The sequence below is a fragment of the Gambusia affinis genome, linkage group LG23, assembly GCF_019740435.1.
Source record: "Gambusia affinis linkage group LG23, SWU_Gaff_1.0, whole genome shotgun sequence".
Lineage (NCBI taxonomy): Eukaryota > Metazoa > Chordata > Actinopteri > Cyprinodontiformes > Poeciliidae > Gambusia > Gambusia affinis.
Genome location: NC_057890.1, coordinates 16,633,166 through 16,648,682, shown reverse-complemented (window position 1 = coordinate 16,648,682; position 15,517 = coordinate 16,633,166). Strand labels below are relative to the sequence as shown.

Below are 15,517 nucleotides of genomic sequence, written 5' to 3'. Positions count from 1 at the left end.
CGGTTACGTCATCAACAACCATTACCAGGATTAGCCTGTAGATATATATCTAACAGATGTGTAGCTTATATTCTTATAAACATAAAAAACACAAATTTGATGGGGTTTCCAGGTCGTTTGTACAGTTTGAAGTTTCTTATTCATTTAGTATATCTTGAGATTTGTGTTTAGCAATGTGTCTATATACCAATAATTTTACTATTTGTTTTTTTCTATTTTTGGAAACATTTTCCTGCCTTATATGCCAAATTTCTTCCGTTTCTACCGCATGTATTGCACATTCCTAGTGTGAACTGGAAGTAATCCGCGCCATCTTGTTAGGCAAGTGCAGCGCAAAGCGAACAAGAAAATATATTGACACTCTTGACCAATGTGGAACAGAAAATTTACATCAGCAGAATCACTGCTGATTCAACCCATATGAGATATGGGTGGAGTCATAATGTAAACATTTCATACAATGTGAACAAGCTGCCTCCGACCTCCTACCTTGACGTAGTTCACTACTTAGTGAACATGAAAAGTGGGTACAACCTGGAGGAGCTTTGCGACCCGCATGCGCAGAAGAACGTAGACGTCACACAGCAGGGGACTGTTCACGGATGGATTAATGGACGCCACCATATATGGATTGATTTATTCAGCAATGCGCTTTGATGTTAAAACAATCAGTGATTCAACAGGTTTGTAAAGGGCGTACAAACTTTACGTGAGAATAACAAGGTTCTAGTGGCTGGTAGAGTAAGTGGATGTAATAACAAGCATGTAGGCTACATCTCCATCTTAGCTAGCTGATAAAAGTGACTTTAGCTAAGCTAATCTCCAGCATCTGTGCACATTTTGTTTTCACTTAAATCAATAAATGCTTCTGGACTTTTTTTCCAGAATCTGTCAAAATCACCTTTTTCTGAGTTAAATTAAAAACACAAACAGATCCCACTTTGATAAATTGATGTTAAATGCGAGTTTTCGTCTGCATATGTTCAGTGAGAGAAGACTCATAAATCCTCACTCTTTCTAATGCCTTTCACTCTTAATACCCTCGGCGGGGGGCCACGGGTGACCTCACAGTGAGTGATGGGGGAGGACTGAAAGTGTTGTCTATTAAAATCTTTGCTTAACGGCACTACTGACACAACACCAGAGACCTCCTATTCCCCATGCATCTGACTTGCATCTATGTGTGCGCACGTGTCTGCAGAGAGCAAGCTGAGGCTGCTGTTATTTCTCCCAGGCTGTAATCCCTCCCCACCTCCTCCTCTTCCTCCCCCACTCCTGCAGCTCTTGTTGAGTTATTGTTGCTGTCATGCACATGCATGTATGCAAGCGTGCGTGCGTGTGCACCAGTGTGTTAATATCCTGCGTAGGCTGCTGTGAACAAGCAGAGATTTTCTTTGTGTATCTGGTGATCTGGGATCCTGAGGGCTTTCGTACACATGCAGACGCTCCGAGGTCGGAGGAGGAGGAGGAGGGAGTGAGGTCAGGGTGGGAGGGTGGCAGACGAAGGAAGGGACGGATGGATGCAGAAGCTGGAGGTGAGTTTCATCTCCATCATGGACTGATGACTGGCCAGCGGTTCTTCCTGTTATTTTCCAGTTCAGTGAACACAAATAATCTCATTTCTATTCTTCTGAGGGAAGTCTCTTCTTCTAATCCTTTTATTTATTTTTCCCCAATAAAAACTGATTTCAAGCTAGAAACATCAGATTAATTTACCCACGTAGTTGGTCAGAGTTGGGGATGTATCTGACTATCCTAAAGCAGGCAGTGAAAATATACAGATGAAAATGAAACAAAAGCAATATACTCTGTATTATACCATAAAAATGTTTCATGAAAGTCACATCTGACTCTATTGCTTTGGTACTGACCGTTTGTAACTACGTCACTTTCTGGAAGCGCCATGACGGACGTTGGAAGTAAGGAGTGAGCGTACTGAACTGAGCAACTGTAGTTGTTTTTCAAAGCTGTTTTTGTCAGTTTATTCATGGCTTTTATTTGTTCGAGTCGAGCTAATTTATCTGTGAACATAACACACCTGGTTGGGGGTCACAGACGGCGGTATTTACAAACGTTGTAAATAGCTAGCTTAGAAACCGACCGTAATCTTCCCTCCGGATGTGTTGATCAAATTACAGACTTTCCATACTGACACCGTCTCCCACTGCAAAGACAGAAGTGCCGAGCCAAACAAGATGGCTGTTAATGTTAATTCAATATTTGGAAACGTGACTAACACGGACTGAATGGCTTTGTTCACTTCCTACAGGTAAACTATAATTCTAAAACAGCGCAGAAAAATTTGACATCATTCACAACTTCTTCTGTTTTCTGATTGAAATTCTACTGGAGACAATCCACTTCAATGGGAGAAATCCCAGATGGAGCACCAAAGAAAGATGAGAATCAAGAGGAACTGTGTACTGTGGCAATGGTCAGGATACAATGATGCGCTACTCTGTGTCGTATCCCAAATGAAGTAAAACTGTGGTAAACTTCAAACGTTGTGATTCAGGCCATATTTTGAAATAAAATACCAAAAATAGTACCATTATTAAGTTTGATCCAAATAAATTTATAAACTCAAGACAAACTAGTAGTTCACTTTAGTATTTTGTTTTCAGCAAATCTGTATACTCCTGCATTAAATTTATATAAAATCATATTTATATGCTGACTATTTGTACATATTTTTGCTCAACAAACAAAACAAGCAAAGCTTCTGCATGAAGCTTATTTGCACTCGTCCTGCAGAACCTCAGAGAATAAGAGCTGAGACAACAACAGCGAGGAAGTGTAAACAGCAATGTTCAGCGCCTGCAGCTTCACTGAGGTAAATACCACCACTGAGCGTGCAGCAGAGCACGCCACGGCCTTATTTCCCAGAGTCAACACATGTTAGAGGTGCAAAATGCAGCTGCAAAATAATCCCCACTTCCAAGTCCTGAGCAGGTCAGAAGCTCATGCACAGTACGAGCTCTCTCTGCACCTCTAACTATGATCACCACCTTTATTTTTTGGATTCTGACTGAGAAATTTGAATTTTAACGAGCCTCTGCAGCGTGCTCAGAGCTGAACTTGGCCTCCTCCTACACATCAGCATTTGCTCATCCAGAACTCTACCTAGCAACACCGCCTCGGCCTCATCCAGGCGCGCGGAGAGCGTTTTAAATCCCTCCTCAGATTTATAAATCCATTTAACAGTATCTGCAGCCTTTTCTGGCCATAATCTGTGTTTTAAGCTGCGAGAGGAAACTGTTACTTTAAGTGACTGGCACGCATGACGTGCTGTCCTTGATTTTCCTGCTTGCACATGTCCACTCTGTGTGTTATTATGCAGACATCTGCTGTCAAAACTTCTTAAACTCACCGCAGCGTTTTCTCATGCATCCGCCCTGAGCCCAGAAACACTCACACACACCGGGCGGGGAGAGCGCGGGGTCAGATGGCGGTATGAGGCACACAAGGATTTAGTGATGGAGGATGCTCCCGCAGGTGTTGCACAGTCTGGCCGCCACAGTCCCGTGTAACGTCTGGGAATATATTGACGTTTTATTTACCTCTACTGGGACTTTAATCCAATTTGACCTTTAGGATCTGCAGCTCTGGGTTTAGATAAACAGGTTCTGTTGGGATCCTCCCTCTGGTTCCTAAAGCAGAGGAAAACTGACAGACTTGGGCTTTCCTCTGCAGTAATCAGTCTGGTCTGAGCAGCTGGCAGTTGTCCAGGGCGACATTAGAAAGGGGTGGGGAAAAGCAACATATAAATCTGAATTATTTTGATTTCCTGGATTCTGACTGATTTTTCAAAGTCATATTTTCACCATGTTATTTATTCATTTATGTCAGTTTCAAATAAAATATTTAACTAGTGTTGAGACGCTTATCCAGGACACAGATACACACACACAAGTTTTTACACACATTGCATGTTTCACTTTTACACCAAAGGCTTTTGTAGAAAATAGAAGCTTAAGCTGACGTCAGATATCAGGCGACCAATAGGCGTGTCTTAGGTATAAGGAAGGGATCGTCCGTTTTTTGATCAGATGCTGTATAAAACCCGGTGAGATTTTTACGTCACAATTATTAGTCTGTGAGGGTAAGCGTCTCTCTTTTTTAGTGTTAAAAAAGAATAAAAAGAAGTAAAGTCTGATTATTCTGTGTTGGCTGACTTTCTGTTCGTGTGCTCACACGGTTTTGCTCCGTTCCGGTTTGAATATCACAACACTGGCAAGCTAAAAAGAATGACTACAAAATAAACATTTGGAGCTAAATATTTAGTTTGAGCCTCAATACATGGCCGGCCTTAAAATAAGTACTTAATTCAACTAAATATTTGGCTACTGTTGTCTTAAACCATCCTTTCCTGTCTTTCTCATTTTGAACAGCAGCTAATATTTCTCTTTTATTCAAATCAGGGATTGTTTAAGAAAGGTTTAGACACTGTGATCATCCTAAAATAATAATAATAATAATAATAATAATAATAATAATAATAATAATAATAATAATAATAATAATAATAATAATAATAATAGTAATAGTTACATTTATTTAAATTGCAAGTTTCCTTGAATGAAATCACATTTGCATTTAAGTCCCTGATCTGGACGTGCTGCTGCTGTTTGTTCCAGGATGGAAAACACTTGAGGAGCGCCGGCTGTTATCAGCTGCAGCAGCAGCTCTGAGCTGCATCTCTGTAATTAGAGAGCTAATTTGTGAGCTGCAGTCATGGTGGATGCTGGTCGTTAATGGTTACCTGTTGTTATGGTTACCGTCTCCCTCTGAAACCACCAACAGGACCTGAAGCACAACAGATGATGGGATTCTCCCACACATCCACACATTCACTGCTGACGTTTGGGATGTTGGAGTTTCACCTCCAGCAGGTTTCTATATTTTCCCTTTTTAGTTTCTCATTTTAAACTGAATAAACATTTTCTTTCATTGCATAAAACTATGATAAACAAAGTTTAGGTTCTTGTTCTTTTTTTTCCCAAAGAGTGGAGTTTATGTTGTTAGTTTTCTATTAGAAGCTGCAAATTTTACATCTTTTATTCCAAAACAAAAGTCTCACTAAAAGAAGCCAGGAACAACAAAAAAGTTTAAAGTGGTTGACTGCATGTCAAACAATGGATACATTTTTAACGCTAAATGAAACGTATTTAGTTGAATCTTTTTTTGCATCTAAAAAAAATGTGCAACATTAAAATCTTAACTTTGTTTCAGAAATGTAATTAATAACTTGGAAACAAAATACATTCATTAAATAGACTGATATATCTTCCTAAAAGTTAGTTTACTGGAGATGCACCAAAATCTGGAGCAAACTCCTAGAAAACTGTAAAACAGCTGAAACACTGAGTTCCTTTAAATCAAAGCTAAACACCCACATGTTTAAATTTGCTTTTGACCCATAATAATTGGAACATTGCTCAAAATATTGGATGTGTATTGATGATTTTGTTGGTGTCAATCGACTCATTTCTCAGTTAGTGACTGCTGTTTCTATGACTTCTTATTTTGGTGTTTTTCTGATGTAGAGCACTTCAGACTGCCTGTGAAATGTGCTACACAAATAAACTTGACTGACTGATTAGTGCTGGATTTCTAGTTAAAACAGGGGTGTCCAAACTTTTTGTCACATCGGCCAAAATCATTGAGTCAAAAGGACTTGAGGGCCAAAAAATTATTTTTTACCCACTCAACAAAAAACTAAACATACAATATTTAAATTAAACACATAACATAATCACATTTGTTGCTGGAAAAGGACGTAAATTATTCTAGAGCCAAAACTTAAAAAGGGCTCAGGTGATTTGCCTTATTGAAAATAATTTTGCTAACTTGATATAGTTGAAAAAAAGACCACATTTTAATACATTTTTATGAATAGAACAATGTGATGTGAAGTTTGTCAAAATATGTTTTATTCTTTGAACGTGGATGTTATTTTGTTTAGTCAAGAAGTTGCTTCTTCAGACTTTTGTTGATTTGATTTTAAGTTCTGTTATGCTGCTCTTGACAGTTGGAGGTTACCGTAGTAACCAGTAACTACCGGCTCCTCCCCTTTTCTGTTGCCATCGGTAACCGTAGAATTTATTAGGATCAGCTCTGTGATCCCTTTACAAGTATTATATTTTAACACATATTTAGACAAATTTAATCATATACAGTGTTTTATTCACAATTTTGCTATATTTCAACTGTTATTTTTATTAATGTTGTCCATTGTAGCTATGTTTCATTTTACAAATGTCAACTGCTGCTAACTGCTATTAAATGCCCGTTGTTTAGGGTTATTTATTGCATTTTATTTAATGTATAGAAGCTGCTGGCTGATGTTAACCACCAACTTGACTTTCAGTTTTGTTCGACATACTGTGAACCTGAGTGTGTCTGTCGTGAAGTCAACCTACTGGACCTGAGACGAACATAGAAGGGTTACAAATGCAAGATTAAGATACCATATGTGAAACTGGAAACATGAGTTTCTGTGTTGGACATTTGGCTTTTCCTCCTCTACCAACGTCTCCTTTCATCTTTTTGTACCAAAACCCATGAAGCTCCAGTTTCACATGCTCCACTCTGTCGTTATCCGCATGACAAACTTCATGAAGTTTATTGTAAAAGCGCCCTAATGGCCGTATCCAGTGCGTGAAATCGCTGCGTTGCCAGTGGCCAGTCACACAGTGAGATGGATGGGTGATGACGACTCATTATTCATGGCTCCAGCAGTCTGAGGAGAGTGCATTTAATCCAGGGGCGGGAAGATGCACATATTTCTTATCATGATTAGGCTGCAGCATCAGATAAGGAACAGGATAAATTTAGTGCTCACGCTTTGTTTTCTAATCCAGCCAGGGGGCGAAGAGAGTAACCTTTTAAATAGGTCACCTTCTCTGCTTTTAGAGACAACTGAACGAGCTGCCAGCGAGTGTCTGCGTGTTTGTGTCCTTTACAAGGGGAAGAATACATTTCAGACATCCAGCGGTACATTTAGAGCAGGCCTCAGCTAAAGGGTAACTTGGGTTCTGTTTTTATTTTTAAAAATATGAAGCAAATGAGGAAAAACTACACCTTTGCTCATTTGTAGTCGGAAAGTCCTGAGCGAAGCAAATGAAGAATAATTCAGAGGTTAATGAACCGATTTCTGAACGATTAGCTGTGTTTCCATTAACATTCCTTTTGCTTTTATCATTCAGATTAGTAGTTTCTGATTTTTTTTTGTAGAGCATGCATTGCTTGAACTTTAGCAAAACATCTAAATGCCTCAATGCATTGAGGAGAGGTCCACCTAACGCAGTATGTCCTGATTAACTGAGCTCCAGAGTGCTGGGTACTGCTTTCAAACTGGAGAATGACAGCAGTTTGTAATTGTAAAGAAAAGAGGAGGGTCTTCAAAGCAAGGACAAGAAACATTAGGACAGGGAGCAGAGTGTGGCCCCGGGCCCCGAACTTTCCGCCAGAGAAGAGAGGAAGACACAAAGGCTGGAATAAAAGAGTCTACAGACGCCGTCACATGGGATGAAGTTATCTGAGTTCAAAGGTGCATTTTAAAAACAGGAAGCGGTTTGGATTAGGTAAGTCGAAATATTATGAGAAAAAGTTGGAATAATACCAGTAAAGTCATAATAATCTTAGAATAAAGTGAAATGACAAAAAACTCGCTATTATGAGGATAAAGTTATGTGAGGAAAAGGTTAAAATATCAGAATGCAGTCAGACAATAAAGTCATACAACAAAATGTCAAAACATTACAATAAAGTTTAAACATTACGAGAATAAAGTCATAAAATGGTAGCAAACAGTTGTAATAACACCATAAGTCAAGACGTCAGCAGAATGGTCATAATATGAGAAGAAAGAAAAAGAGAGCATTCTGAGATTAAAGTAAAAATGTCAAAATTCTGAGCTTAAAATAAGAATTTTATTATTATTATTATTATTATTATTATTATTATTGTTGTTGTTATTATGACTGGTGGCCCTAATCCTATTCTGTATATACATACTTTCAAAAAAAAAAAACTGACTTGTGGTTGTAAAGCCCCTAAATGTGAACAAACTATAAAAATCTTCCGATGAGCTGTTCAGTAAATGTTCTTTATTAATCTGATTATCAGTCAGTTTGACTTCAAAATTGGTTCATTTCCAAGAAATAAGATGTGCGATGAATTCTGCAAGAAGGGAGGAAGATACTCTTAAATCATGAAAACCGTCATTGCGCGCAACAGAGAGAGAGAGAGAGAGAGAGAGAGAGAGAGAAATTTTCAGAGGCGGCTGAGAGCTTAAACCGCCCAGGAACATTTATCCAGCCAACTGTCTCATCCGGGTCTTCTTCCTCCTCTGGGTTTAGAGTTGACTTTCTTCTGCGCTTCTTGGAGCGGCAGCAGCAACACATGCCTGCCTGCGTAGCGGAGCCGCGGCTGTGATTCAGAGCGCAGCTCCGTCTCCATCACCGGCTCACCAGGAGGATGTCCGCCCCGCCGCTCAACAAGTCCCCGCTGTTTTTCCCCCGTTAACCGTTGATGGCGGCGGAATGGAGATAGCCTTGGTGAGTTTTGAGAACGGCGGCGCTAAGGGGAGCGGCGGCGGCGGAGGAGGCGGCGGCAATGCCGAAGAGAGCTGCCGGAACGCACTGGAGGTCCCTCAGCCGGGGTTTGTTCAAAGTGGACTGGGAGAGGAGTTCGGTAAGGAGCTGAACACCCGGGGGAGTCCCCAGCAGCAGCAGCACCACCAGCAGCAGCAGCAGCGCAGCCCCTGGAAGATCAACGACATGAATAACACTCTGAGCTGCAGCGAGAACGCCATGGATGCGCTTTTACGCGCGGACCACAGTCCCCACCTGTTCGACGAGGACATGCTGGACATGGACATGGACACCGAGAGCAACGAGAGGGTCCTCATCAACATCGCCGGACTTCGGTATGAAACCCAGCTGGGTACCCTCAACCAGTTCCCGGACACTTTACTGGGAGACCCGGCCAAGAGAATCAAGTACTTCGACCCTCTCCGGAACGAGTACTTCTTCGACCGTAACAGACCCAGCTTCGACGGGATCCTCTACTTCTACCAGTCCGGTGGGAAGATCCGTAGACCCGTGAACGTCTCGATCGATGTGTTCGCGGATGAGATCCGGTTCTACCAGCTGGGAGAAGAGGCCATGGAGCGGTTCCGAGAGGATGAAGGGTTCATCAAGGAGGAGGAGAAGCCGCTGCCGCAGAACGAGTTCCAAAAGCAGGTTTGGCTCATCTTCGAGTACCCGGAGAGCTCCAGCCCGGCGCGGGGCATCGCCATCGTTTCCGTGATCGTTATCACCATCTCCATCATCACCTTCTGCCTGGAGACGCTGCCGGAGTTCCGGGACGAGCGGGAGCTGGCGGTCAGCAGCCGGCTGGACAACAGCACCGTGCCTCGGCCATCCGTCACCTTCACCGACCCCTTCTTCATCATCGAGACCACCTGCGTCATCTGGTTCACCTTCGAGCTGATCGTGCGCTTCTTCGCCTGCCCGAGCAAGTCCGAGTTCTCCAAGACCATCATGAACATCATCGACATTATGTCCATCATGCCTTACTTTATCACGGTGGGCACGGAGCTGGCGGAGCAGCAGGGCCAGGAACACCAGAACGGCCAGCAGGCCATGTCGCTGGCCATCCTGAGGGTCATCCGCCTGGTCCGGGTCTTCCGGATCTTCAAGCTCTCGCGGCACTCCAAGGGGCTGCAGATCCTGGGTCAAACCCTCAAGGCCAGCATGCGGGAGCTGGGTCTGCTCATCTTCTTCCTCTTCATCGGGGTCATCCTCTTCTCCAGCGCCGTGTACTTTGCGGAGGCCGACGAACCGGAGTCCCATTTTTCCAGCATCCCGGACGCCTTCTGGTGGGCAGTGGTCACCATGACGACAGTGGGCAGCCTGAAGGACGACCACAGCGGGGGGGCGGAGAGCCCAGAGGTGAAGCGCAAAGGCAGCAGGACGTCGGTGAAGTCTCAGGATGTGGAGAAGAACGAGTCCGACGGCGCTTCGGTGGAGAAGGCGAACATTAAAGCCAACAGCAGCATGGACTTCAAGAAATCCCTTTACGCGTTTTGTCTTGACACGCGGGAGACGGACCTGTAGCCCCGCCGGGTCGGGCTCCTTCTGACCCATGAACTCGGTTCTGATTAAAACTTTCCTCCCACATCCATCAGTGCGTGCATGCAGCAGAGAGGCCCTTTAAACCTGCAGGAAAACATGAACTCTGCAGGCTGCAAGATGAATTAGTGGGAAATGGGACATCAGGCCTCAGAAGAGGATAATCAGGGACAATCAGGACTCGGGATAATTACTGGACATGGCGGTGGATTAACCACACTCTCTGTACATAATGTAGGAAGAGAGAGGGGAAAAATACTTTATTACTTCCTACACTTAGTCATGATGTTTACATCAAGCAGATGTGTACATATTCCCCACATCAAGCTGGAAATTTTTGGATTTGGTGTTAATTTCTTCTCTTTTTTTGGAAGGATAAAAGTCTATTTTTGAGATGCAGACACTCAGGTTTTATGGAAGAGCTGAAATATTTTTTTTCTAACTGAGAGTGGACCTCAGCCTTGTCGTTTGTGTCCAATTCGTTTAAATTAAAGAACTTTTTATTTGCGAGGGGGGAAATAATGGACAGAAAACAAAAAACAGGAACCAAGAAGAGACGACAGAGCAGAAAGGATGTGGAGGAATCAATCCTGAAACCAGGTTAGTGAACAGAAATCTTCTTATTCACGCTCAAAATGAACATTGTTGGTGCTCTAAACAAAAACGTGAGGATGTTTGCTCTGTATTTATGGAAAAACCTATTTTCTTTTGATTTACTTAAACTAAATACATAACAAATCATTTAATAGTTAATATTAATAACATTTAATTCTTACAATTTAAGTTAAAATAACCAGATTTTTCTTAAACAGTGGTTCCATTTACTCAAATACCTCACATTAAAATTAAACAACTTCAATCAAAGTAGTTAAAAGTTTTTAAACTTTTAAAAACACAATGGATTATTAACAGAGGTTTTAGTTGTTTACTAAATATAAATCTTCATTTAGCAAACAGTAAATGTGAAGAAAGAACTCCAGTTAGACGCTCCATCCTTACTGTGGTGCAGCACGGTGTTGGAAGCATTATGATGTGGGATGATCAGTGACAGGAAAGCTGGTTAGAGTTAATTAGGGGATAAGTAGAGGAAGAAAACTGAAGTAAATGTTCATCTCTTTTAGCTCAGAGGTTCCCAAAGTGGGGGTAGAGGCCTCACTTTGGGACGTATGTAATAAATGTGGGGTCATGAGATCCTCAAAAGAAATGAAAATACAAATTATAGTGTTAAGTGATACTCATGATGTGTTAAATGAGATTTAAAAACAGTATTTTAAATAGATAAAGCTTTATTTATTGGCATTTTGTTTTGTGATTCTGTTCACACAGCAAGAAAGTGATTTTTTTGCAGATTTATCCCACTTTTTTATGACAGTCTTAACGACTCAGTTCAAACCCTTTCATTTAAAAACAAATCTGACCCAAACGTAAACAGTTTTTTTTGTCTAACGATCTTGTCACAATACTGTCGGCTCCCACTGCTGAATCACTTTAAAATGGCGGCGACCGTTATTCATAAACAGTGTGTTGCTGTGTGACGTCTACATTCTTCTTCTGCGACTCACTTGGACTCACTTTCACAGAGAAGTCTGATTGAAACCACATTTCATTACGACCAAATAAAAACAACAGTTTTCAGCAAATCTGCGGGTCATGATGTGAATAGTTTAATTCATACTTAGAAATCTTATAACCGAGGGACAAATCCCATGAAATGGTTTAACAGTTTCGGATAAAACAAACAAAAACTCCTAATTCTCCATCTAAATATATGAAAAAAACTGCCTTTTATTTTGTTTCCTTCAGACACTCCTGTACCTGAATTGGACACTTTAAATAGGCTGTAGTTTAATTTTAAAAGAATACAAACATAGGTAAAATCTATTTGTTAATATTTGTTTCATACCGACAGGTTTGCTCATTTAAATCCATTTTTTTGCTTCTTTGGAAGAACATTGCATAAATTTTGCATGTTTTAAATTCTGTACTGAGTTAATTTCATGCATTTAAGCGTTTTTTTTTAACATTTATCCTTTTTCTTCCACTACTTAACGCATGGTGTGAAAAAAATTGACACCATATATATTAGTTTTAAAATTATGATTTTGTTTCATAACGGAAAAATATATTCAACACTGATTTTAATTAAATTTCAGTTGACATAAATCCAAAGAAAGTCAACATATAAATGGAAAGATGGTGAAATATTGCTACATTTTAAGCTAACATCTCTGGTCTGCCTCTTGAGTTTACAGCCAATCAGCTCAGAGGAAAATAAATGGCAATCCTGGATTGGCTGCTTTGGCAAAGCCAACTAATATCATGTCAGATAGCATTGTTCCTATCAATTTCAGCTTTTTTTCAAAGAATTTGGAGTTACAGTCCACAGAAAAATCCGCAAATACAAAACAGCAAACAGGCAGGGGCAACTGTAGCAGCAGTCAAACATGGTGGTGGCAGTATGATGGTCCGGGGCTGCTTTGCTGCTTCAGGACCTCAACAACTTGCAATAAATCCCCAAATAATGTATTCCGCTCTCTGGCAGAAAGTTTATCTCTCAAAAAGTCTAATAAAATTTATTTGTTGGAGTAGTCTAGTCAAAGCCCAAACACAGATTTGCTGCAAAGCAGGGTGGGTCAAGACTCCTCCAAAATCTTTCAGATAATCTCATGGTGAGTTTGTTGTAATACTCCTTTTAACTCACTATGAATCCCTGAGCAAGATGGCGGCCACATCAAAGACACAAACTCAGACTGGATGAAAATCTTAATAAATCAAATTACTAAAATTTGTTAACCAGCACCAGAAAAGTATCACTGCTACATCTTGACATCAAAACCAAATCTATAAGTTGATAACTGTAGGAACAAGACAAACTTCGGCCGGTGGGAAGTGGGTTTGTTTTTCCGTTTCTTTGGTCAGAATCTGCAGAGGACAGATGGAGTCTGCAGGCGCGTCAAGCCGTCAGCTGTCAGCGTTTTCCCTGCAGCAGATGGGAGCTTCCTGCACTTTTGTCCTCAGAGACCCCGAAGTGCTCCGGGCTGAGACAGAAGCGTCTTAAAACCTGAAAACACTTTGGATATTTATAGAGCATTTAGCGAAGCAAGCTGCTGTCAGGAAGGAAGTTCTCTCATTTAGAGAGGAGATTTTCTTAAAATTGTTCTTGAAGGAAAAAGTGGCGATGGAATCAGATCTTTGGTTCCAATCCGGCTTGGATTGTTTCAATGAAATTCGATCCGGGCGAGATCTTTTACTGTTCAACATTACAGTCACAAGGCCAAAGCGACAGAATCAACCGTGCTGTAAAGATACGGGGAACGTCTGCAGCAACATTCAACTTTCATTGATCATGAATCTGAACCAAAATATGAGTCGAACTTACAGGTTGCCTTGAGAAACTGACAGGTTGCTTTCTAGGAATTTATATATTGCCTTGAGAAACAGGCAAGTTTCCTTTCCAGACCTTGCAGGTTGCCTTGAGAAATGAACAAGTTGCTTTCTGGGAACTTTCTGGTTGCCTTGAGAAACTGGTTACTTTCCCAAAACTTTCATGTTGCCAAGAGGAACAGACAGGTTTCTTTTCCAAACCAAGGGTTAAGGTTAGAGAACTTCCAGGTTGCTTTGTGAAACAGACAGGTAGTTTTCTGAAAACGTTCAGGTTGCCTTGTGGAATGGATAGGTTGCTCTCTGGGAACTTTAAGATTGCTTTCCCAGAACTTACAAGTTGCCTTGAGGAACGGTCAGGTTCCTTTCCCAGAATTTTTTAGTTTTCCAGGAGAATGTAAAGACTGCTTTCTCATAACTTTCAGGTTGCCTTAAGGAAGTGCTTTCCAGGATTTATATGTTACCTTCGCAGAAGGTACTGAATACTTTGCTGAATCCGTCAGGGGAATTTATGAAACATACAGAATACTTTAAATCCATGGATTTACTGGTTACTCCCAGAAAACTAGCATGTTGCTTTCCTGGAACGTAAAAGGAAAACATGAAGGTTTTATAAAGGTTCGCAGAAGGTTTAATAAGCATCAGAACCAAATTACAGGTTACAACCAAGGCAATGAACTGAAGTTTGGTCATATTCAATAAATCAGAATATTCACAAAGTGAAACATCATAAACTGATACTTTCAAGCCTTTATTTCTGTTAACTATGATGATTTTCTGCTGAAAACATTTAAGTCCTGAAATGTGGACTTAATACCGGATCAAAGATTATTTTCAAAAAGAATGTTTATTCCGACAAACCGGCCTCATTGAAACGTATATTCTGTTATATTGAATCTGTTATATTGAATATGACTGTATGTGGTGAATATTCATTTGACAAAATGAGTAAAATCTCCCTGTCAGGCTGTTCATCTGTCTAAAGATGTCAACCTGCAGTTTAATTTGTCTTTAGTGGTCTCGGCAGCTTTCATCTTTCTGCCATCATCCATCAGCTGCCTCCACCTCCATCTGAACCTTTCAGGGACACTTCTGTGAGTTTCTGGGAGCAATCCAGGTCCCCGCGCTGCCTGTATCCGGTTGGATTATATAACGTTCCCGTTTACTCATCAAGTCATCCACTTCCAGCTGTATGAGCTGCTTTTTGCATAAAGAAAACAGCCTTTGAGCTTCACGGCTGAACAGGAAGCTGCAGGATGAAAACCTGTCCTGCAGATCCATGTAGCTTCAATATTAGCCGCCATCTTTCAAGTGAAATCACAGAGTTAGACTCCAAACCTTGTAACTTATTGCTGAACATCCATTTTTAGCCGTTTGTAAGTAAATATTCAAATTTTGTCTCGTTATCGTCCCAAATGTTGGCTGCTTCACACACTCCTAGGACCATTAAACATCCCTGTCTCTCAGTTTAAGCCTAACAGTAGACAAAGTTTTGCCTGGTTATGTATGCAAACCTACAATGCCCATAAAATTAGGGTGTTTTAGATGTTTCAAAACTGAATCTTTTGACAACAAAATGACAGAAGAATCCCTTTAATGTCAAACTGAACTCTAATTCCTCATTAAAATACAAGCTAGAAAAGGTTAGGGGGCCTAAATGGTTCCCAGTGGAGTTCCAGTTTCAATTTTGTCACAACAAAACACCAAGTATTTTAATCAGAGATGCAGATATTTTCAATGCAAGAGTGTAGTTTGCAAATATTCAATTCTTTAACTGATCCACTCGATTGATTTCTACTAAATACTGCGACAGACTGGCGACCTGTCCAGGGTGTACCCCGCCTCTCGCCCGGAACGCAGCTGGAGATAGGCACCAGCAACCCTCCCGACCCCATTAGGGAAGAAGGGTGTAAGAAAATGGATGGATGGATGGATGGATGGATTTCTACTAAATAACGACAATAAAAATATTTTACATAAAATAAGTGAACAATTTT

At 40.9% G+C, this 15,517-nt stretch overlaps 1 protein-coding gene across 2 annotated transcripts in view; it reads left to right on the top strand.

Moving 5' to 3' along the window:
* The first annotated feature begins 7,554 nt into the window (after nt 1–7,554).
* LOC122826647 (potassium voltage-gated channel subfamily A member 5) overlaps nt 7,555–15,517 on the top strand; it is a 31,237-nt gene continuing 23,274 nt past the window's right edge. Inside the window, exons 1-2 of one of the 2 annotated variants that reach the window (XM_044108771.1) lie at nt 7,555–7,586; nt 8,364–10,739. In XM_044108771.1, the coding sequence (XP_043964706.1) occupies nt 8,547–10,124 (1,578 nt within the window). In that variant the 5' untranslated portion in view covers nt 7,555–7,586; nt 8,364–8,546 and the 3' untranslated portion in view covers nt 10,125–10,739. Of the gene's footprint in view, nt 7,587–8,064; nt 10,740–15,517 lie in introns of those variants that run through there. The other variant, XM_044108770.1, reaches the window with a different exon arrangement.